Source organism: Lycorma delicatula, chromosome 1, assembly GCF_047948215.1.
Source record: "Lycorma delicatula isolate Av1 chromosome 1, ASM4794821v1, whole genome shotgun sequence".
Lineage (NCBI taxonomy): Eukaryota > Metazoa > Arthropoda > Insecta > Hemiptera > Fulgoridae > Lycorma > Lycorma delicatula.
Genome location: NC_134455.1, coordinates 327,140,469 through 327,166,760, shown reverse-complemented (window position 1 = coordinate 327,166,760; position 26,292 = coordinate 327,140,469). Strand labels below are relative to the sequence as shown.

At 28.0% G+C, this 26,292-nt stretch overlaps 1 protein-coding gene across 7 annotated transcripts in view; it reads right to left on the bottom strand.

Moving 5' to 3' along the window:
- The window catches only part of LOC142334232 (ubiquitin carboxyl-terminal hydrolase 16-like), an 89,629-nt gene extending 65,391 nt beyond the window's left edge, over positions 1 to 24,238 (bottom strand). For 2 of the 7 annotated variants that reach the window (XM_075382084.1, XM_075382091.1), the window contains exons 1-6: positions 23,755 to 24,203; positions 19,323 to 19,431; positions 7,867 to 8,003; positions 6,064 to 6,197; positions 4,512 to 4,642; positions 1,501 to 1,601 (exon numbers count right to left, since the gene is read on the bottom strand). In XM_075382084.1, coding sequence (XP_075238199.1) covers positions 1,501 to 1,601; positions 4,512 to 4,642; positions 6,064 to 6,197; positions 7,867 to 8,003; positions 19,323 to 19,431; positions 23,755 to 23,757 — 615 coding nt within the window. In that variant the 5' untranslated portion in view covers positions 23,758 to 24,203. Of the gene's footprint in view, positions 1 to 1,500; positions 1,602 to 4,511; positions 4,643 to 6,063; positions 6,198 to 7,866; positions 8,004 to 19,322; positions 19,432 to 23,747 lie in introns of all 7 variants that reach the window. The other 5 variants (XM_075382086.1, XM_075382090.1, XM_075382089.1 and 2 more) reach the window with 5 other exon arrangements.
- Positions 24,239 to 26,292: the final 2,054 nt, after the last annotated feature.

Below are 26,292 nucleotides of genomic sequence, written 5' to 3'. Positions count from 1 at the left end.
TTTTTCTATTTGATTTTACGGTAAACTCACCACATACATAACAAAAGGCATCAACATCATTTACACAATTTCGAGACATGACACTGCACTGTTAACAAACTTAAGACAGCAATAAGACTGAAAAAATTAATTCATTCCTATATCCAGTGCTTAATACAAACAACACAGCTGTGTTTTCAGTTACATGTTTTGACCTGCACAGACATGATTAATCTTGACCATGAAGACTCACTCTTCAGTATTGGATATGATGTCATAATATGTGTCTATGATATGATTTAACTCTTTGTCTAGTATCGTTTATTTATAGCTTACAAATTATATTAACAAAGTTAAACAGTAAAAAATGAGCTAACAAAGTACAATATAGGAGCTTAAAATGTTAACTATATGTTGAAAAATGAAAAAAATCATTTAAATAGAATTTAAAAATTTTTCAAAAATGGTGGGCAATAGAAAGATTCTGAGTTCATAATCGTTTTCAGCATCAAAAGACAGATTAAAATCATGTATCGCATGTTAGGAAACAAAAATTATGTTTATCAATGTAATTAGGATAAGAAAGAATAAATACAATAAACAACCCTAATTTTTTTTAAAGATTAAACAAGAACAAGTGTATTTTGCAAGTTGGTAAAAGAAATCTAACGTTCAAGCAATGTTTTATTGAACAAATTAGTGTAAAAAGTGGTAATTTAAATTCAAAAATAAAATGTAAAACCTCCTAATGGTTTATAGATTGGGAAATTTATTTAAACTGTTACGTAGATTGTAATTATTTTACATTCTAAGGGCAAGTGACTGCTCAGACCAGAAAATATGACTTAACTAACTGACCTATATCAAACGCAAATGTGAACAGTTTAAAAGTCTATTTTTTTTATTTATTTTTTGAATATGATTATTACAGAATTAATAACAGTAAATAATATGAAAACTAATTATATGAATTCTTGATTAGTGTGTTACATTTTATTACTCTATTAAATTGTTATTTATTAATACTGATAATCAATTTTATACCTTAACTTGTAAAGTGAAATCTAAAAATATAGGCACTTTAACTTCCCGATTAGGTGAGGATGGTAGATATCAGATATACATCTTGGCCGGGTAAAGACTGACCTTTATTAGAATAATGCTAGTAATTCAACCTCAAATTACCAGAATAAAATGGTAAAAGGATTTTCATATTTACCTAAAAAGTAACTTTGCTGAAACATTTGAATCTGGTTCGTACAGCATTAAAACAAGTATACGAATTTCTAACTAGTGGATTATGTACATCAACTTAAACAATATTTTTCTTCATACAAAATTTTTAAAAATCTTAACTAAGAACTACAATTTCTCTGATTTAGAGGAATTTCTTAAACTATCACAAATTCTAAAGTCTGCAAATGTTAAAAAGAAAATTAACTTAGCTAGTTTTTTAACTAAGTACATAACAAACTAGCTATAAAATGTAACAGCAGACTTATGACCATAATAATTAATTACCTTCACTTTAACACCTGAGGTAGAAAATTGTTTATAAGCAGGAGCTGCAACAAAACTAGCTTTTACTGTACTGTTCACTGGTGATCCATTTGGTGAAGAACCTATATGACACAAAAATATAAAATAAATTAACAAAACCCAATACAGTATAATATACAATGTGAAAAATAAATATTCCTGTACCTATCAATCCTTACACAATTTAGACCCAATACAAGAATTACATTGGTTACTGATAATCAAAGAATTTATATTACAAAATAAAAAAGTATTGTAGACAATTTTACTTGCACCACATTCACTTTCTTTATTACTGGTCTTTCTTAAACTTTTTCATTACACATTCTTCCTATTAAGCACTTGTTCCAGAATAAATACAAAAATTTCAATTTATTATTAAACATTAAATATTCAACACTAACCACATAAACATTCGCATATACAGACATCTAACTCAAAAAAATCTTTACTATTATTAAAGCCAAAAAATATGATTATCAGAAAAAAGTTTAAACAAATATGATTTTTCCATAATCTTTACACATTTATTTTCATAAGAAAATATATTCAGGCTGTGAATTTTTAATAAAGCATAACTTTGATTAATTCCCAATAAAAATTGGGAAAAATTCCCAATAAAAATTGGGAAAAATTCCCAATAAATTTTCCTAGGCACAGCACCTTCAAATATTATTCTTGTAAGTGCCAAAAATTTAACCAAACCCAAACCACTTTTGAAAATAACCAATTTTTTTGGAAAATTTTACATTTGGCTACAACTGAAAATGTTTACATTAAAAAACTCACCAACCCCTGTAATAAATTAATCATAATGAATTTTAATTATGTAAAATAAAACATTGAATAGTAGAAGGCAAATACAGTATCTAAAGAAAATGATACTTAAAAAATTAAATGGTTCTACAGTTACTGCATCTTCATGTGCTTTGTTTTTGAATTTGTATATCTGCTCTTAAATGCATTCTGAAGGATTAAACTTTTTTTTTTAACATGAGAATGGCCTCCAACAAATAATTTAATTAAAAGATAGAATGAATTTCAGTCATGGTTAAGAATTACTTTTCATCCAAGTTTCATTAAAATATACACTGCTGTTTTTACACAATACACAAAAAATTGATGTACAGAATAGTACAATCAGGATAAATACATAGTGGTTTAAATCAAGTTTTTTTTTGGTAAAATTAAGCGACTGTAATTCTTGAAACCCAAATTAAGGGGTAAATTTAGAGGTAAGTTTTGTATGTAACAGGTCTCGGAACTATATTTTGTTATTATTGAATTTTTTCTTAAGTAATTTACATGAATCTTTTCAGAATTAAATTTTCTTCATTTTAAATCGAAGAAAAATACAACTTAACTATTTAACAAAGTTTTCTTACATTAAACCTAAAAATGTGTTATTTTTTATCCCCAATTTTTGTGTGAAGTTTTCATTTCCCCAGGGGAATCGAAATCCAGGTGAAATCTATTGCTAGCCATAACTCCCTAATGAAGCGTTTTCAGCTTATGTTTATATGAACTTTTTTCCTATTTTTAGCTATAGAATGAGCTCCTAAAATATTGCCATAGAAATTCATACTTTAACCCTTTCTGCATCTATAGCAGAGTTTTTTTGTTCTTGCTGCTTTTTCTTTTTTAAAATCATCAAGAACACTTGCTTATTTACAAAGTCAGAAATGTGTTTATTATGTAATTTAACATTTAAGAAATTTTTTGGATAGTAAGAAAAAAATTCTTTCCAGTAATTTAACAATAATACAATGCAGAGACCAAGATTTTATATTAATTTTCAAATTGGATCTAAACTGTTTAATTTTTATTATCCCTTCACAAGATAATCTCTAATTTACTGTCATATTAAGAAAAAAAGTGTATTCTATTTATTTATTCATTCATTCTGGCAATAGAGCTTAGGCCAAACTACAATCATCCTACTTTATTGTTTTTATGAGATGAATTCTGAAGTGCATGAAAAAGAGACCCGACCAGAATTTGAATGCAGAACCTTCTGGATGTAAGACAGATGATATCATTCTTCCGTAGAGTTCTTTGCCGATCTCCACATGGGATAGTCTAATATTTGTAAACCATTATTTCTAACTTTAATATTAAGTTAAAAACATATGCCCTGAAGAAATAAAAATTTGAACTTAAATTCAATAGAAACAAAAAAAAAGACAATGTATGACAAGCACAACATGATAGAAACAAATCCATATGTGAATAAATCCAACAAAGCACCTACAATATTATACTGTAAGTAAAAAATAGTATGAATAAAATAATGATAAAAAAAGTGCAGTTTATGATTTATGCAGAACTTTAATGAAGAATTGAGCAGATAACAAAAGACAACTGGCATCCTTAAAAAAAAATCTGTGTACTAGTAAATAGAAAATAATAAATCACAGTTTTAAGAAAACCTAAATCTTAAAATATTGACTTATCAATTTTAAAAATCAAAACTAAAACACTAAAAATCTAATTAAATACTTTTTTAGAAAATCAAACCTTAGTAAACCAGCAGTCTAAACAGCTAACTCATTAGATAATTTTTAAGTTCAACATTATGTACAATAACTAAAGAACTAAAACTAATTTATTACGATTAACTAGAAACTTCAAGGTTTACTCCCTGAGGTACAGTATACAGAGCTGAATTCTGCTTTTGACTAATGGAGTTCAACATCAAGTTTCAAATGCACATAAGATCAGAAGAGGAAAAATAAAAAAATAATTTAATTTTTTCTCCTTTTATACTTTTATTCATACTCATGAAAACACACAACAAAACTCATATTATTCAGGACTGAGCAACAGCAAAAGATAGATAGTGCACATGGACACTGGTAAAGTTAATTGTAACAACTCTGTTACTAATTCATCTGCCATATTTCAAGTCCCTTCAAATCTTCACTTGCCAATGCCATAGCATGTTTTGTTTTGAACATATATTTCTAGTATCAAAAATAGAAAAATGAACTAACCTGCTGAGGAACTGCTATTTTTCTTTGGTGTAGGAACTACAAGTTTGTCTCTCTGCTGTTTAATGAACTCAACACAAGAATGTAATTTCTGTGAACATTCTGTTGGTATTTCCAAATCACATTCATGACATCTAATAACATAAAATGTAGAATACAAATCAAACAATTTTAAATTAAATTTTTCTTATATAATTAATTGCAATTAATAAAATTTCACTGCATGAAATGCAATTGTATAATTGTATATACTCAAATTACTCAATTGTATAATTGAGTATTTGTACATGTACATGTAAATAAAAAAAATAAAAGAAAAAGAATTTCATAATTTTCCAGTGATAATAATTTGTGACTTCAATAGAGATAAATAAATAATAATAAATATGAATTAGTAATTGACTGTAGCAATAATATTTTGGAGGCAGTAATGAATAATAATTAAATATTTTTTTGTTTTATCTCAAGTTATGCAATTTCATCGACCCAAAGATCAAAGAACTGCTGGAAGCTTGAAAAGTGTTATAAAAGAAAATATTAAAATGTTTTTTTTCTGACCAATAAAAGAATTATTCTAAAGAAAGCTGCTAAATGATAACCAAACAGCGATATTCACAAAATAAAGCTATAAAAGATGAGAAAAGTTGAGACCCATTTGAGGAAAAGACTAAAGAAACTAATCTAAACAATACAGACATAAGAATGAAAAAATAATAAATGAAGTTACACAATAGTAAAGTCTGTGAGAAGGTGACTAGAAAATCAATGACAAGGGATGAAGACGCTATAGAATTAAACAATGGACCGATTGCTATCGCTGATGGAAAGAGGAGCTTCTGAATATAATGAATGATGAAAATAATAAAAACAGGATATCAGTACTGGACTACAGAAGCATTGTCAGAGTAAACATCACAGTTCACAATATTATACTGTTATGCAATTAAGAATAATCAAAATGCTGTCATAAGAAATCTACATTGTTTAAAGAAAATTACTCAACAAAAATAAGTTTTTTACCATCATCCCTAAATATTCATACGCATTAAATCCTATAGGCTCACACACATAAGGGTACCCCTAGACAGTATTTTTTATATTCTTTCTATACTTTCAGATTTCATTTACAATATTAAATGGTGTGCATAAAATTACATAATAGAACTACACGTACACATCAAATGAATTTAGATTTAATTTAAACACCATTACAGCATTTAACACCTTTATTATAGGATTTTCTGCGTATCTGTACGAGTTGAAAAATGCACACTTTCAAACAAACTCAATTCCAGTTAATCCGAATAATTTTTGCTCCATTCTAATTCACTAAAATTATCTGATATGGCATTAAAAAATAAAAACAAAAATATTAAAAAATTTCACATCAAACAAGAATTCCCTAAAGTTCAGTTAAAAAAAAAGTCAGCCAACATCACTGAATCATTCACAGCACAGTTACAAAAGTCATTCATTCTTAACACTCCAATGTTCAAAGATTTATAAATTTAATTACACATTTTTCAACGTCAATAAAAAATAAGTAAAAACTCACCGAACAGTTAATGTTTCAACTTTAAGTACCAAACAGTGCGAATCTGAACGTGGTGTTACAAAATGGCTCATTACATGATTACGTTTCTCTGACCCACAACAACAACAGCCACACCGTAAACACACCCAAATGTCCTACAGAAAACCAAAGCATAGAAACTGAAATAATTACACATTATTACTAAAATAATAATAACAAATAAAAAATGATATAATCACTAAATACTTAATAAATACTGTAGTAAATAATAATATTATAGATCACTGCTTTTAGAAGCAACACAATCCCTTCTACGTGGCCCATTGATTCAACTTAAAAATCTTGGAACAAACAAGAAATTCAGAAGTGGTAAAAATAAAATATAAAAAAAATTACACCAGCATCAATTTCAAAATCATCTTTGTGATGATTAATTCTGGAAGGAAACCAAAGGACTTTTTAATAACATTATTCAAAATGGAAAAATAGTTTTGTTTCATAAAAATTGGTCAACTTTGAAGCAAATGGCATCAATTGTACAAATGCTTGTAAATGATAAAATTATTGCACACCCAATTAAAAAAATTGGGTTAATTGCCAAATTAACCATTACTTTGGCAACAACTACAAAAGGTCAAATTTAAAAAATGACTGAAAAAATATTCTTTTTAACTTTTTGGTACCTCTCAAATTTTTTAACAAATTTTCATTAGTTTACATTTTGTAGTTTTACTTAAAATATGAATAGGTCAACTGCTAACCATGTAAAATTTGTTGAAATGCAAACACAACAAACCTGCATTTAAAGAAATTCTGAGAAATGTTCTGTAGAACTGCTGACCAAGCATAAGCTTGTATTTTTTTGTAACATATGACACAGGTTGTTTGTCATTTACCTTAAGTTTTTCAACTAATTTTCTTGAATTACTAAAAATTATAATAAAACTTATAAACATAACAACAATGAATTATCAGCTTTTTTTTCTATAACAAAGACTACAACTTTATAACAACAATCTAATATAATCAATCATTGATAACAAAACATGAAAAAATATTTTCAAACTATTTAAGCATACAGATGAAATATTTAATTTAAAAGATTACAAACTTAAATTATCAGGGAAAAACTTATAAGACTATCCGAGGAACTTCCTCAGCACAGTAAAAAAGACTCATCACATTCCACTTGTTAGGAGTATGGACTAAACAAACATAAATTCTTATTTTTACGGTTTTTATACAAGTATATTATTATCGACTACATAATACATATAATGTCTGGGGTCATTCTTACAATCTACAGCATAATAATTTAATGTCTGTGGTCATTCTTACAATCAAGTATTTGAACACAGAATTCAAGAAAATTAGTTAGAAGGAAATACAATTAGAAGGGTTAGTAAGTTGTTTTTGTTTTTATTTTTTTTTGTCAAATACTACAAATCAAACTTAAAGAATTTACATATTGATTTTTAAATAAATTTTATATATCTATTTTTTAGTGCAGCTCTTTTGAAGTTTCTTTTATTTTTTTTTATAAATTTATTTAATTTAAATGTTTATAAGACAAAATAAACCACAATTATCCAGTTAACACAAAGTGACAAAACTTCATAAAAAACAAATGAATTAATATGATAAAAAAGAACTGTTTAATAATTTCTAAAAACAAAAAATATATATACTCAATTGATGGACTTAACCCTAAAATGTATTTCACATGTTACCTTTGCCTTTAACACAAGGTTTAGCAAAATACTGCATACTGAAAAGCCTGCAATGAAAAGAGACACAATGAATTGAAAAAAGTTGTACACATACCTCAGAGGCAGTAGAAATATTTTGCTTTTTACATTCGAAACACTCTCTGTTAGCTAGGTGACCATTTCCACGAAAATTTTTCCTCAAAGTACTAAAATCTACAGATTTATTCAAATGAGGACAGACCGTTTTATTCACTACAACAAACATTTATTTCAAAGGCATAAATATATTAATTAAAAAATAACAGCAATTATAATTTATATTTAAAATTTACTATTTGGTAAACAAATTATTACAAAATTTCTTAGAGCTAGTTCAATAATATTTTGTATACCACAATACCACAGTAACTACATACCCTATAATAAATGCAGCAATTAAATAGGTATACCAACTCAAAATTATATAAATAAACTAATTTCAAAATTTTCATTCATGATGATTTTTATCTGTAGTTTGTATCTCAAGTTTGAGAAAAAATTTTTTTTTGGAAATTCCAAGCAACTGTCAAGAATAATTTTGTAATGAAACAAAACACATAACTGTATATACAAACACAAAGAGAAAGCAATATACACATACTATACAAACTAATAACATAAATACACCATACATGTACAAATTTATAAATTATTGTCATATCAATTCAGGAAGCATTGTTTCAAACATTAGCTTCATCGATTAATTGCATAGATGTTTCAGCCAATTCTGAAGTAACAAGATACATTAAACACGAGAATTGACAGAAACATCCAACTGCTTCTAACAGCAAATGTTCCATCAGGAATCTCCAAGATAATGAATGCAACACACTCTTCAATGTGCTTATGAAAAAACTTAAAAATACAAAGAGGTACTCTTTTTACTGTAACTCCTGATAACATATATATTGTATTTTCTCCATAAGCAGTCATAAGAAGCAAGGAATACAAATCCCCAGAGAGTTAATGATATTAATCTTTTTGACAGTCCGTTTTATTCACTACAATAAACATTTATTTCAAAGGCATAATTATTTTGATTAAAAAATAACAGAAATTATAAATTACATTTAAAATTTACTATTTAGTAAACAAACTACTACAAAATTTCTTAAAGAGCTAGTTCAATAATGTTTAGTATAGCACAATACCCACAGTAACTACCTACCCTACAATATATGCAGCATTTAAATAGGTATACAAACTCAAATTATATAAATAAAATAAAACTAATTTCAAACTTAACTGCTTCAATCTTCTCTACTACATGTACATACTTCTAGATCAAGGTATTTTAAGACAGGCAAACAATCAATTAAAGAAACATGATACAAATGGTAAGCATAACTTACAGCAATATTCTTACTGTAAGTTATCTTTCAATATTAAATTCCATGAATTTGATCCTACCCATTCAACTACTCTTTTAATATAACATTGAAGCATGACAAGATCTGTAATTTTTCTCAACTCAGAATAGAATTTCAGATCAGCAGATAAATAAATATAATGGTGATGATATTTCAATAGAAATGCATTAACAAGTAAAATATCTTTATATAGATGAAGAGGATAGTTTTCCATCAACTTTCACTATAAAAATCTGATCAACAAGATAAAACTTCAGCTATCTCAGCACTGGATTGTTCAATCCCAAATGAACTTCTTAACTAATAAAGAGTGTATTAATAATGTCACATTGGTCCCAATTAATCACCTCATTGTAAAAGACTACAGAAATGGATAGTGAAGCATAGGACTCATCTGAAGGGACATGAAAATTCAATGTAACAGACACTACAAGTCTGACATTAATTACCTCTAGATCAAAAATTGATTTTTTTCTTAGTAGGAAGATGATTAGACTAGTAATGCCTCAAATCTCAAACTGATTCGATCTTGCATAAAAATTAATTCCAAACTGAGGGTTCATCAGTTAAAACTTGTGATAATAAAATCTGTAATCATGATTATTTAGTAATTTATAGTTGTTACAGCATACCATTACATTCCTTTTATATAACAGGACTCTCATTCCTTTAATATAACAGGAGTGTTATATTGACTAAATAATGATTTTAAGTGAATTTAATCGTGGGCCCACATTCCTCAGTCCACTTTAAGTCAGGCCTATGAAAGAGAAAACCTGCATCAACAGAAAGGAAAGACCCCCAACCCCATCCTTAATAGACTCAATTAGCTGTTGGCTCATAACTAACATTATCTAGCTATAAAATAATCAGTTTCAAAGAAATAATCAGTAAAGCTCCAATTCAGTAATTGCAAGAAACATGCTCATAAACAGAAACCAGATGCTATAAGCTCATGTTCTTTTGTTTTCAATAAACAGAAAAATGGCAGAATTAGATTTGTAAAAAAAAAACAAGTTCATGCACATTTTGTTCCAAATTTTTAACAGCAGAACAAAACCATCAATGTTTTTGTTGAAGTTTCAACTACAATGGTCACAAATAAAAAGCTTTTTATTTATTGACTACTTTAAACAGCTTCATTAGAACTTAATTGTCACATTATATATAATATAAACACTGATTTAATTTGCACAAAAGTAATGTTTGGAATTTAACCATATAAAATATAAAACTTTCAGGAAATATTAATTGCTCTTCAGCAAACTACCAAATTTTCAACTTATTGAATTTAATAACAATTTTTAAAAGAATCTGTCTACAATAAAGTACATTCAACTTTTCTGTAGTCTTCAATTCAAAAGAGTTCAAAGACTTGCCAACTGACACAAACGCACCTACATTAAATACATATATATATAAATATATATAATATAATATATATATATATATAGAATTGAACCTCTATATAATGAAATCTCAAATTCCAGGAAAAAATTTATTAAATAAAGGTTTTCGTTATATAGATGTAACCAGAATTCGGTCCAATTTTTTTTACAAATGTTTTATCTTGTTTTATGATGTACTTATGAAATCAAATACAGTTATTTTTCGTAATAGTGCTATAAAAAAAAAAATGTAAACGTATTTTTTTTAAGTCATGTGCTACATATTAATCTAATATACTATACGTACTGTATAAAAAGTACATATCTCAGGTAAGGACTTATCTCGTACTTAGAATGGATGTAGGCCATACTTAAAAGCTTGTTTTTCTATTCAGTTGTAGGTTAACACCAGTATTTTTATTTCTAGCATATAATTTTTTCACAATATTCACAGTATATAATTTTTAATACATTAATTTATTACTTGAAAAAGTGAGTAATTTTCTGCTGTTTTTTATGTTTGAATATGGTACTACATTAAAAAAAAGTTTCACATTATTTAAATATTCAAAAATACTGTCTGGTACTTCATCCTTCAGCTATAGCCCAACCCTAATTGTTTTAAATGACTGTTAAACCTCATCGTTGGCGAGTTTTCTCTCCTTCTGCTGATCTGGTTTGTAGTTTTTATCATCTTCTTATTCTTCTTCTACCAGTTCAGAGGGCTTACTAACACTATGAAGTATATAGTCATCATCTGGAAAATCAGAAATTGTAACTTGTTCATCAGCAGTGATGAGATTTTCCAGCGTAACTTCGTTACTGACATTTCCAGTTGTTAGGAGGAAATTCCAGTGACTTTTTAATTGCACTAGTGTCATGTCATCTTCTTTATTCCATTCTGTCTTGGTGGTGCTGAAACCAGCTTTAAAACAATGGAATCAACAATGGTTTCGTGACTAACACCATTTATCCATACTTTTGATAATTCAGAAATGCACTCCTGGAGGTCAACAATATTAACAGGGATTAACAGGGACAACCTGTTCTCTACAATTGTCAAAATGTTTTCATGATTCCTTTTCAGTAATGCAATTTAAGATTTTTAATTACCCCCCGATCCATTGGTTGTATAATTGGCGTTAAGTAAGGTGAGAAAAATAAGACTTTTGTTATTTAATATAAAATTAATGTCTTGAGAATATGGAGTACATTTATTAATAAAAAGTACAATTTTTATTTTTTGTCTGGTAATCTGTTTGTCCAGCTTTTTTATCTAATCTGTAAAAATCTCAGTAGGCATCCATGCCTTTATGTTAAATGTGTCCTCTACCTCTAGAGATTTAACTCCTCGAAAAACTACTACACAGAGTTTATTTTTGCAGATTACAGACATTTTTAACTGCTCAAAAAACTACTACACAGAGTTTACTTTTGCCGATTACCGACATTTTAAGTCTTTCAGTCCCTAGCATGTTTGTAGCCACTAACACCATAATTCTTAGTTTACTTTTTTAACACCAAAGCAAGGATCATTATTAAAATTTAACGTTTTGTTTGGTAAACATTTGAAAAATAGACCTATCTTGTCCACCACTGAAAATGTCTTCTCATGCATATTCTTCTAAAATCAGTTTCAACACAGTCTGCTTTCAAGTTTCAGTCACTTACGCTGGCACTTGAACTTTCTCCAGAAATTACTTTATAAATAACACAATCTTTTTTTAAACTTCTCTAACCACCCATTGCTGGCCTGGAAATCTTTGTGTTCTAATGCAGCTCCAAATTCCAGGGCTTTTTTTTTAATCAATGTCCCGGATAACAGACGTTTTTTTCACACATCACTGTCATCCATTTTAAAATAGCTTCATTGATATCATCATATGTGCTACCTTTTAATTTTTTTCTCACTAGATTTTCTTTATGTTGGTCTTGTTCTTGTAGTATCACATCCCAATTTTTTTTAAATTTTGATTCAAAATTTTACATGATATCTTTTTTTAAATACCTTTGTCAACTTTGTGTATAACGCTAATTTTTTCTGAAACACTATGACAATTCCATTTTGACATTGTATTTGGCACACTAAAGAAAGAGTACAATACTGTATAACGTGAGTAACATAATCCAAAGACAGAGACCAATGAATTAATCCCAGGAAAAATTATTGCTTAACTGTATGTATGCAACAGTAGAGGGAGTATCTGTTAAATGATCTCTAAGAATTCTATTTGTTCTGTCTATGTACTGTAGATAAATATCTCATTTACAGAAATGAATAAAAGTTTGCACAGTAATTTTAGTGGTGTGTGTTAATGGATTTTGAGAAATTCTACTACTTTATGTATAGGCAGACAGTAACTGCACAACACGTGTTTAAATCTTTTGTTATACTTTTGTTGTTGTTGAGTACGTGATACTTTATTATTTCTATAATAGCCCAAGTGGCAAAATCTATTGGTTAATGTATGTATTAGAGTGTTGAATCAGGTGATGTCTTGAAACTACACAGAGACTATTTTTAATTGTCATAGAGCATGGATGTGCCGAACACAACACAGCAATATAGTTTATTTCATTTTATTAATAGTATCAATAAATACAGTTATTACTAATACTCTATTTATTCACTGGCTAAAACCCGGACCTCAACATGGTAACAGAGTGTGGTTACAAGAAAGCTGAATTTTGTCTAGTAATGTAAGGAAAAATTAGTTGCTATAGCTGGAACAAAGAAAAGTGAGTGTGTTTTGAAAAAGTATGTTGAGTCTCAATGGAAAGAGAACATACTGGAAAGCAAAATGTCCAAACAAGGAAATATAACTATTCCAATTTTTGATGGAAAAGAATACAACATGTAGAAAAGAAGAATATTATTATTTTTACGATTCAAGAAATGTGATGAAGTTATAACAAAAAATAAAGTGGCATAAGACAAAGAAGAATGGGACAATAAAGATCTAAATCAATGAATTATACTACAGTGCAATTGCAAATAAACAGTTGGAATTTGTGTGCGAGATATCGAAAGCATACAATATAATCAAGAAATTTGATAGTTCATATTTAATAGAATCTATGGCATTGCAAATAGTTTACAGAAGCATATTGGAAAAACTAAAGCTTAAAAATTACAGTGATTCAGCATCATTTTTCTCTAACTTTGAGAAGGCTGTAAATAAGTTGAAAAGTGCTGGTGCGACAGTGACAGAGAAAGAAAAACTGAGCTATATGTTAAATACATTGCCAAAGTCATACAGCTATATTGGTGATCTGATAGATACATTGAAAGCAGATCAGACTGCAGATTATGTAAAGAGAAAAATACAGATGGCAGAATTAAAACATCAAGGAGAAGAATATCAAGAAAATAAATCCGTGTTTATGGCTAATAGAAATGAGGAAGGAAATGCATGTTTCAAGTGTGGCATAAATGGTCATTCAAAAAGGAATTGCAAACATGGCGGCCAAGCAGCTGAAAGCAGTGAATGGCGAGCAGCACGAAGATGTGGAGCCAGAAAGGTAGCAATGTGAGAGGACATGACAATTCAAGCAGTCACTGACAAAAGAATTGGCAACAGTGGAATTCACAACGGTTCGACCAACATGGACAAAGGAGTGAGGAGAGCAGAGCTTAGGTCACAACTGTCGACTATCATGCGGCGAATAATAGTAACTAAGTAATTCAAATTTAAGTGAAATAAAATGGTTGCTTGAGAGTGGATGCACTGATCATACAATTAATGATAAAAAGTATTTTGAAAATTGGATTTTACTGAAAAAACCTGTTAATTAATTTAGGAAATAATGGGACTGTTAAAGCTAGTAAAGCTGAAAAAGTGGTGAGTTTAATGTCTACGGTAAAGTAGATAAATAGAAATTAAAAATGTTGTCTATGTAAAAAATATGCATTCGAATTTAATAAGTTATAATAAAATAACTGAGAACAACACCATTATTTCCAAAAGAGGAACAACTAAAATTTTGAATAACAATAATAATATTATGTAGCTTTAGCTTTCAAAGAATATGGATTATACATTATGAAAAGGAATTTAAAATCAGAGGCGTTATATGAGAACACTGCTAATAGAAAAGTTGAAAATATGAGTAAAAAGGAGAAATGGCATAGATTACTACACCATGTAAATTTTAAATACTTGAATATTTTATGCAAAAATCAATCATTAAAAGGAATTCCTATTGAGCTAAAAAATGAATTTATGAAATGTAAGATTTATATTGAAAATGAGATTAACAATCATTTAAAAATAACAGAAGTAAATTAGAGATATATTGGAAATTGTACACACAGATGTTTGTGGACAGCAGGAATAAAGGAGAAAAATATTTCACATCATTTATTGATGATATAGTAAAGTAGCTAAATTATATACAATAAAATCAAAAGAAGAACTTTGCAATTATTTGATTGAATTTGTAAATGAAACAGAAAATATAACTGGTAAAAAAATTTAAAGTTTTAAGATATGATAATAGCAAGGGAATATTTGAATAGTAAAATTTATAATTTTGCTAAAGAAAAAGGAATAATTATTAATAATTGCCCTGCTTATGTACATGCATTAAATGGAACAGCTGAACGGTTTAACTGAACCATTGATAAATTTATCAATCAATTACTTTGATTGATAAATCAAAGCACAGGATGAAGCACAGGTTCATAAGAGACATTGGCCTGAAATTGTTTGTGCAGCCACTTATTTAAAAAATTGTACGTTAGCTAACACAATAGAAACAAAAACACCATATGAAATATTTTTTTGGAAAGAAACCAGATGTTTCAAATTTACATTTATATGGAAGTAACGTTGTACGAATTCCAGAACAAAAAATAAAATCCAAATGGGATAAAAAAGCAGATATTGGAATTATAAAACTAACAAGGTTATATAGAAGTAGGTTCTAAAGTAGATATAAATGATAGAATTATAGTTGCTAGAAATGTTGAAAAAAATGAACAATGTATAGGATTAAATGATGATAATCAATCTATATATAGTGAAAGTTCTGATAGAGAATGTAGTAATAATTCAGATAATGAATCATTGAATGACAGCTTTAAAAGTACAAATGAAAACTAAAGTATTGAAAAATCTGAATCTAAAAATGAAAATGTATTGTATAGATCTGAAAGAACAAGAAAACCTCTAAAAGAGATCTGATGATTATGTTTATAATATAAATATTTATGCTAATTATTATAGAGTTGATACTCCCAATACATTTGAGGAGGCGATGGATAGTAATGAAAAAGATTTCTGGATGAAAGTAATAGATAGAGAGATTCAATGTTTAAAGAAAAGAAAAACTTTGAAATTAGTTGAAAATATAAACAATAAGAAACTTTTGGATGTAAAGTGGGTATATACTAGAAAATCAGATGATAGTTATAAAGCTAGATTATAGTAAGGAGTTTTCAACAAAAAGAAAAAATTAATGATATATATTCACAAATTGCAAAAACCCAAACTTTGAAAACTTTATTGTCATATTGTCAAATGAATTTAAAGATTGAGCAAATGGATGTAGAAACTGCATTTTTAAATGGAAGAGTAAATTCAGAAGAGTACATAAAATAACCAAGAGGTTATGAAGATTACACTAATAAGAGTTTTTAAATTAATAAAAGCAGTAAATGGATTAAAAGAAAGTCCTAGAGCATGGTAATATGATGATAAAGAATCAATATATATATATATATTTATTATTATTTGTTGATATGTTGATCTACTGTAAAAATAAAGAAAAGACTGATGTGATAAAAAATCAATTATCTAAAAGATTTAATATGAAAGATATGGAAAAGGTAAATAATTATGTTTGTACAAATATTAGTTACGATGAGAAAAATGGAAATATGACATCAAGTCAAGAAAAATATATTGATTCTTTAGCTAGAAAATATAATCTGGAAAATGCCAAACTTATAATACACCAATGGAAACAAATTTAAAATTATATAAAGCAACTGAAATTGATGAAAGTATTAAATACAGAAATTTAATTGGAGAGTTATTATATATAAGTACAGCAACTGACCTGAAAGAGTTTTTAGTGTTAATTATTTATCAAGATTCCAAAGCGGATACAATGATACTCATTATAAGAATGCTCTTAGAATTTTGATGTATTTATTCAAAATTAAAGATCTAAAATTAATCTACAACAAGAATGAAAAAGTAAATAAGAATGAGTAAATAAGTAAATAAAAATGAAAAAGTAAATGTAGATGCCGATTGGGCTGGTGATAATGTTGATAGGAAGTCAACTAGCAGTTATGTACTTAGATTATTTAATGATTAATTTATCGGAAATCTCATAAGCAAAATTCTGTGACAAACTCTTCAACATTTGCTGAATATGTGGCTCTATCAGAGGTAGTAACTGATATTAATTTAGTAATTGATACGTTAAAGGAAACTTTTAAAGTAAAAGTTAAAGGGCCTGTAAAAATATTTGAAGGCAATTCAGGAGTATTACCAATACCAAACTAAGGAAATTTCACAAAAAATTCAAAACACAAAGAAGTGCAATATCATTCATTATGTGAATGAAAATTATGAAACAGGAGTCATTGATTTTATTAAAGTTGAAACTGAGAATAATATTGCTGATATATTTACAAAGAGTTTGTAAAGCTAAATTTGAAAAATGTAGGAATTTGTTAAGAATTGTTTAATGTAAAAATTTTGGACTACAAAAGTGTAAAATTGAAATAGTAAAAGAAAGGAGGCATGTTGAGTATGTGATACTTTTACTATTCCTACAATAGCTCAAGTGGCGACATCTATTGGTTAATACATGTATTAGAGTGCCCAGTCAGGTGATGTCTTGACACTACACAGAAACAGTTTTTAATTGCTGTAGAGCATAGTTGTGCCGAACACAATATAGCAATGTACTTTACTTCCTTTTATTATTAGTATTAATAAATATAGTTATTATTAATACTTTATTTATTCGTTGGCTAAAAGCCAGACCTCAATACTGTTAATGGGTTATAAGAGAATCTTAAGGATTTTCACTTTACCAGTTCAATAAAAATAACCTGTAATTCTTGACTGTTGTCCAGAATACTTGTGTTTGTATACAGTTACAATTTAGGTACAGAAATCAAAAGATATATTTTTAACTCACAGAGATGTCCAAAATACTAAATTTAATGTCATTTAAAAAAAAAAACATTTTGTAAAAATTACTGTTTGTTACTACATACTGTATTATGTTAATATGCAGTATGTCACAATTTTGTTAAATGGAGGTATGAATACATTAAATAGAAATAAAGTTATATGTAGTTTTATTAAAATGTCATGGTGCAGTAAAAAATTTGTAAAGTAGAGGTTTTCGTAACATCGAGGTTTGACTAAATATATCACTCCTTCCTGAAGGGTGAGTGATGCCTCTATGTTCATTAAAATAATGCTTGTGAGAATAATAATGATAAATAAAAATTAAAACCTGTTCAAATTATAAAAACTATCAGTTTATTGAAATCTCTTCAGGGCAACAGATTGGTCAGTACAGGATACACTAATTATTTTTAGATTTCCTGTCACAGCTTTGCTCACAAAATACATAATCAGAATTAAAAACATAAATTAACACACAATTTTACCAAATCTCATAGATTCGATATAGCTGTCATAAAATGGTAAAAAAACAATTTATTTTTTAACACCTTAAATATTAAAAGTCAAAAATACCAAAAAATGGGTTTTAGCAAGCCCAAATCGAATGAATATATCATTTAGTATAGTCAGAAATGAGGAAAATTTGCTATCATTATTTGAAATCTTTTTGCCTTTCTTCACCCTTTTCAAGGTCAAATTTCCAAAAATCTAGCAATTTGTTTTTATACATTCACACGACAATTAAACATACCAAAAATCAAGTTGATAGATAATTTTCAACTTCATTTGTTATCATGAAATTAAAAAAAAAAAATAGTTAAAATTTAATGTTACCCCATTTAAATCCTTTAAACTCAGAATTTCAAAAAATCTAAAAATTGACTTTTAGATATTCACATGAAGATTACACACACCAAAAAATCAAGGTGATATCTTCATTTTTTACCAAGAAATTAAAAAAAAAAAATAGTATATTTCATTGATATTCCTTTGAACTCTGGATTTAAAAAATTCTTTCTTAATGTGCATTACACCATAAGAATGTGTATATAGATTTATGCATTCTATATTATCTCTCATATATTTATCAATTTATGTTCAGTAGTTTTTACTGGGCACTGATTATTAGTCAGTCAGGACATGTTTTTTTTTGTATGCATAAAAAACATACACACAAAAATATATATATATACACAGTCAACCACTATATAACAAACCTCGATATTATGAAAAACCTTGATTTTACAAATATAAAATCGAAGTTGTATATATATATATATATATATGCAAACACATTCAGAAACAAGACTTCAATTTCTAAGTTTAGCCGAGCTCTACTTACATAATTGGTTTCAGCAAAGAACTTAACTTTTATGACCAAGGCATAAAATAATGATGCCTTGGTCATAATTAAATGCAAATCGGGCACAACTCTTTATGATTAGTGAAATTTCATGGCCTTAACTACTCCTGCATTTTTTGTACTGCTTCTATCTAACTATCCAACAGACTAGATGGTAGACGATTTAACTATCAACAGATAATGTAAGCATTATTTATTTATAAATATCTTATCAGTAAATTAAAAAATAAATTTATTTCAAAAATTAAAATTACCTGGTTTTGAAACAATTGCAGCATCTGATGATTCAGAAGGATCAGCATTCACGACAGTGTTTGAATTTTGTCGTGTTTTTTTTTTACCCATTCTACCAGCATCCAACTCCTTCAAAATAAAAAAATACTAGTAACTTTCATTTAAATGTTAACTGATTTTAGCTGTTGGTTTTTGTACTTAAAGAAAAAATTGCAAGTTAGAAGTTAATTTATAATTTTTAAAAATTAAATTCTATGTATTAGGAGATCAGCCATTAAAATCACTATGGAAAGGTGAATTACTGCTAGTAAGCATAGTCACAGGCATCAGTTAGCTGCAGTTATTTTGGTGTTTTCTAAGAATAAAGGAAAATGGCAAAGTAACAAAGTCACGATGAGATGTTGCAATAGCATCTGGTTGTCGAGGGTGCTAAACACTCAACTCATTCAGTAGTAACAACAATATTCACTCCCTCTATCCAAGAGTTGATCAGTCTTCCATAGCAGAAAACGAAAATGAGCTAAATTCTGAATGGAGATCCGGCAAGTAAGGGAGCAACAAGAAGCATTCTCTCCACTATTACAGATCAATCAAAGGGCTAATAATTCAACATAATAGAAAAACATGAAATATTTAAGGACAAATCACACTATGTTACCTTGAACTTCAATAATAGTAACACAGACACTATTTTAAAGTTATGACACCAGATGCCATAGCTGGTCTTTATTCTACCTATACATGATTGTGTACACAAACCTATACACAAACTCTTACAATAACCAATATATATATATATGTATAAAATCAGTGATCCTTCCTTTCATGTCTGAGAGTTAGTGGCCCGATTCATATCCTGCTGACATATTTAAAGTAGCATGAGGTCCCACTTGCAATTGTCCTGCCTACTGGAAATTCAACTGGGAAATTGAAACTCGGAAACATTTAGCTGCATGCAAGATCATGACGAGTGTTCTTGGAAAAGTTACTCATGATTGTTTTCCATTTCCTTCAACAAGGATTTTCTGTTGTTTACTCCCTTAGCCGAAAGGTTGTTTTAATTTCAGTTTTTAATCTCAGTTTTGATTCCACTGTATAGATATATTATAATTTAATCAATAATAAAATTATAAAATCAAAACTACCAAATACAGTACATTAAAAAGTAAATCACTAACCTACTGTACTGTTTTTGTAATCAATACTTCATCAGCATTAAAATTATAAATTATATATTAAGAGTAATACATGCTGTACATATATATATTAGTACACCACTCATTAAGAATAAATATATACATAAATGGATGTACATGATGTATGGGCACATACATATCTATTCTACAAACAGAAAACAGAACTTTTCTGTTAAGTGGCAGTATCTGCATTTTGTTGGAAATAGTGTAAACTCGCCTCAGTATAACATGGAGCGACATCATAGCCACATGACACATCATTACCACTGCCACCGCAACGTAATTAATTTATTTACAATATTCCATTCCTCAGAAATCATTCATGCGAGTTGAAGTCTTCATTCAATGTTGTCATTATTTTCATAAAAACATAATTTTTATGTGTTAAAATGAATTTAGTGCAATTGACCAGTCACATTCACAATATCATGATACCTATTCAATTCTTGCAAAATAAAGGTATTCTACACAATTTATGCTAATGTGCACAAATAAAATTGAACACTTGAGGTAAAGGTTTATTTGGAAAAAATGTTCAATGTATTGCAGAGAATTTATGCTGTCCAAATAAATTATCCTTCATAAGTTTTATTATATTCTACATTATTATTATTCTCTATTATAGGCCTATAATATTCTTAGTTCCTCATTTTTTAATATTTCTTTTATGTATGTTTACTTTTGTATCGTGTTCTTTGATTACTATATACAGTATTTTTATTATTAAATAAAGTTAAAAATAGAAATTAAAAAAAAAAATTTAATTAACGTCAGCAATGAGATTGTAATCAACCAAATGCTTTGGCAATCTGTGATCACTGAGCCACGGCTAGCAGGCCAGTCACTGTGGTGTCGCCGGCAATACGCAACAACGATGTCATTCCAGCTTATACAGAGGCATGTTTACATTATTTCCAATAGAAATGCAAATGCTACCTACTTAACAGAAAAGATCCCATAAAACAACATATAATGTTAACTAACTATATTCACAAATCACTCTACACCACTCATTCAGACATAATAACATAGAGCTGTTCCCATATTGAACGACATTCTGGTCAGCATTTGTTTACCACAATTGGCAATAATCAAGGATATGTCAACAGGAGCTTATCTTATAAACCTAATACAATTTTAATGGAACTCAGAGTAAATAATGCATTGAGAATAACTGGATTAGGAGGTCAGGTCTATCTGTGGTATCCTTTGCAACAGTCATCTGGTTGATACAGATATCATAAATGAGATCCAGAAAAGAAATATAATAAACAACAGAAGAATGTAAAACAAACCATAGATAAGTAGAGTAAAACAACAGATTGAAGATCTAGACTCACCAAAAATGTTATAAATGGTATATAGTCAATAAAATAGCAGCAACAATCAGAATAGCATAAATACAATATTTGCATTGCAACATAACTCAGTAGACTGTTTGTAAATACCACAATATCCACAGTAACTGCCAAAGACACATTATAATCAGACAATAATGAAATATATAACAAACACAATGTTCCAAGATCTCATCAGGTCAAAACTTCCAAAACAGAGTAAATAAATCAGCTGCACCAAAACTTTGTATCCATTACAAAGCCATAAAGTTAATGTTAATTCTGAACTCTGAGACATCCACCAATGAATTTGTAATTCTGCATTTACTACTTCAATAATCAAATATAAATGATCCAATAAGTATATAAGCACCCTTCACAAATAAAAAGATAACAAACACATACTCATAGAGGAGAAATAATAAGGTAATTCAACAAATACAAGCAAGTGAAAATATATATTTACATAGACCATATTGAATATAATCAAAAATTATTACCACTATCTCACTGATTAAAATGAATTATATATTCTTACATGTTACATAGTAAGCTGTAACAAAAGATTATATAACAGAAAATTCAGGGAATATTCAAAATTATTTTAAATTATGTGAACACTACTCAAATAACACTCTCCAAGAATTGAAAACACAGAAGCATACTGATCAAAACCAGAATTGCCTGATGAATGCAATATTAATAAAATGAAGAACTGCAAGTTACACACAACTAAAACAACATGAAGCAAATTGAAGTTCTTAAAAAATATTGTAATATTTAATATTACGATATTGTAATTAGAAAATACAAATGAAAATCATCAAAAATAGCTAAAATCCAGATATGCTGATAACATCACCTAACATACATGATATAAAAAACAGTATTCTGGCACAATTTTATAAAGGGATTTTATACTTAATATTATAAATCAAAGATACTAAACACCCATCAAGATGTAGATAATTCACCTATACCCTATATATAAGATTCTGGCAACACAAAAGTAAGACTTAAATGTTATCTATTTTTTTTAATTTAAATTGTAACTTCAAAATATAGCAAAATTCTTAAACGAAAAATGTGAAAAATAAAAAGAAGGCAAGAGAAGACTGCAAAGGATTATTTTACCTTGACGATTTTGTGCGATTTTCCTATGCTGCACATAGAATAAACACTTGTATATAATATAATTGATACTCTAAATTAAGCACTATTTCTAACCTAACTATTCCTAACACTTTGTAAACTGGAAAAAGAAACATAAAGGTAATTTCCTAAGTATATTCCTCTATATAATTACACATGACCTAGTATAAGATGAAACATGAATTAAAATCTGAAAGTATTTTATTACACACAGCTTACAGTGCCACATCAAATTCTTTATATTCTTGACCTTAATATAACTTACTAAAAGAGTAAATGGCAATTTGGAACTAACAGACAAATCTCCACAAATAAAAGTATACAGATTTCAAAATATCCATGTTAAAGCTCAAAATGAACACAATTATCTCAATACACGTAAAATAAAAATATCACTAATATAATAGAGTGCTACATTACATCCTAGAAACGCTGCATTTTAACTACAACAAAAGTTATATTTATTCATTACAACGTAACTGTATGAAAAATGCACACAAAAATTTTATTTTCTGAAAATGACTTACATGGTACCAGTTTTATGAAATGACAGCTTAACAAGAAACATATCTTAACTAGATACAACATAATAGGGCATAAACACGGCTAATAAAAAAGAAATAAACTCATGCAAAGAAAAAACAGGGTTGGTAACCGCCTGAAAAAAAGCAATTTTGAAAGAACACTGAACAAATAACCTAACTTCTTCGATCACACAAATTATACACTCTACACTTGAATATTATAAGTCTGAAATTACGTTTTACCATTAAAACCAAATAAATTGTTTAAAGCTTCCTCAACGATTAATATTTCTTACGTTTCATGTAACGTCATGAAGTAGAACATGGAAAAAACCATGTGCTTATTATTCGGAAGATTAAACATTACCGTTACCACGGTAGATTTTTAGCAACACACAGCAGATGTTTAACGACAAGATGCATTAGGCAATATACGAGCCCAAAAAAATCATAAGTTTCATAAATTAATACAATTAGACGAATTGCAGTATCCTACAAAGTTCCAGCTGTTCAGTACAGTGAATACAAAATTAAAGTTCACGATATACAAAAATTTCAGTGTTATTTACGTACAACTGAAAGCCAAACAATATCCTGTAAAAAATTTCATTTCTTGTATTCTTCACGGAGCACTTACCAACTGACAATTCAAATTACAAAATAGAAATAAAAATTATCTACTACTCTATCACCCACTTACAGGGTTATGACCAGATGTGATTTAGAAAGATGACTCTCAGCATCAGTAGTACCAACCTACCGTTAAGGTAGTTTGTAAGTTACATTTAAGCACTTCAAGTTGTTATGCAGCAATACTTTTTTCGGTTATCTATTTTGCCATGATTATCTCCTACAGATAAGACCAGTGCCTTATAATCCTGCTGTTACAAAAACTGGAATTTCTTGAAATTGATGAATATAAAAAATACGAGAATTTCGCAAGGTTACCGAGGAGAGATAATTTTTGAACCAGTTTGTAGCAACTGTATTAGATGATTTTTTCTACTTTCGTTAGAGTAGCACCGTTATAAACTGCTCTCTTACCTACCAGTATTTCTACGATGCAAGATAGTAATGAGAAGCGCTTTAAATTGAAATAAGTTTTTTCAGTTACTTTGTGAAAATTTCTTGTATAATGCTATATTTTATAAGTAATCTATAAACACGAAACTGTTTTATTAAACTAACCGTTTTTGAAAAATTCATTTTTTATAATCATTGTTAATAAATTGAAGTACAATATATAGTAATATATATCTACAAATTTGTGAAAATTACTTGCCAAAGAAATATTATCGTATTACATTATTTCCTGACATGAAATACAAACATTTCATGATATGTCCATTACCAAAATAATACTGTGTTTTAAATATGGAATAAAAACTTTTCTTGACAATATTAATATTTAGAAATGTGATAGGTAATCGTGGATCCATCATCAATACTGCAATTCTAGCTTTTATCAGGTGTACTGGAATTACAGAATCTTAATCCAGTTTCACCTTCTTTATTTGATTTACAAAGAAATCCATACACTTCTTTCAGAGTAATATTCAAGTAAATGTTTATATCGAATATCAGTATATATCTGAAAGAGTTTGGATGTATGTTGATTTTATCATAAGTAATTTTTATATCCTCAGGAAATAGTAATGAAAAATGTTTTATCTTACTATTGAATGGACAGTAACATATCGACAGGAGATTTATATGCTTGACGGTACAAATCCAGTACAATGTATGCATTACAATTCTTAATAAAGAGGTTCACTAATATTGTATGGTAGTCTAATCTATATGTATGTGAGGTTCATTCTATGATTTTATAAAGCACTAGGTAGATGCACTAAAAATCACTCATTTCTCATATCATTTTACATTAAATACCTGTATTCCAGTCCCTTTAGTAATTTCCTGTCTGTATGTACCCATATGCAATTTATTGTAAATAATTGTGTGTGATCCTATTTACAGTCCATTCTATTTTTTAAATGTAAACTGTAATAGATTTTGCCTTCTATAATATAACTTAAGTAAAACTATTAATTTGTTATGTCAAACAAATTAATTTATTTAATATAATATTTTAAAAAAGCAGATCTTAATGCTGTCATTTGTTTAGCAGCCATTTTTAGTTCTGGTTTTGTTGTTTTTCACTCTATCAGCTGATGTTGCCCTTGAGTTAGAAACACACATTAGGATGTGATTCAAAAATACATTAGATTTTTTCTGTTCATTTAATAATAAATATGTTTGTACACTTCATAATGTTCAAAAGTATTAAGACATGCTTATTTTTTGCTTAAATGTTAATAGGATAGGAGAAAAATTTCTAACAGTCTTGAAAAGATACAAATTAGCCAGTTAGCCATTTTTAAAACATCCAGATGTAGGTAATTAGTAACAACAGATTATGCTTTAGTTAAAAGAGAAGCACAAAACAGAAAGGAATGCAAAATAGCTAGCACTAAATCTAATAACTGATCACTCAAAAAGAAAGGCTGCTGTTAATGTTGATGAATGGTATATTTGAGTTAAAATATATTGTTGCTGTACATCACTTTTATATGTTCATTGTGTCTTTGTTCCATTTTTTAATATAAAGAATTGTACAGCCAGTGCTCTTAAGTTTACATATTACAGAAGCACTGTGCTTTTGTTTCAATCTTTATAAATTAGTGTTATTTTCTCAGAATCTTTGTGTGTTTATACGATCCATTTTTTTTTTTTTTGTAGGAGTGAGTCAATGAGACACTGTTTTATATATTTGTATATGCT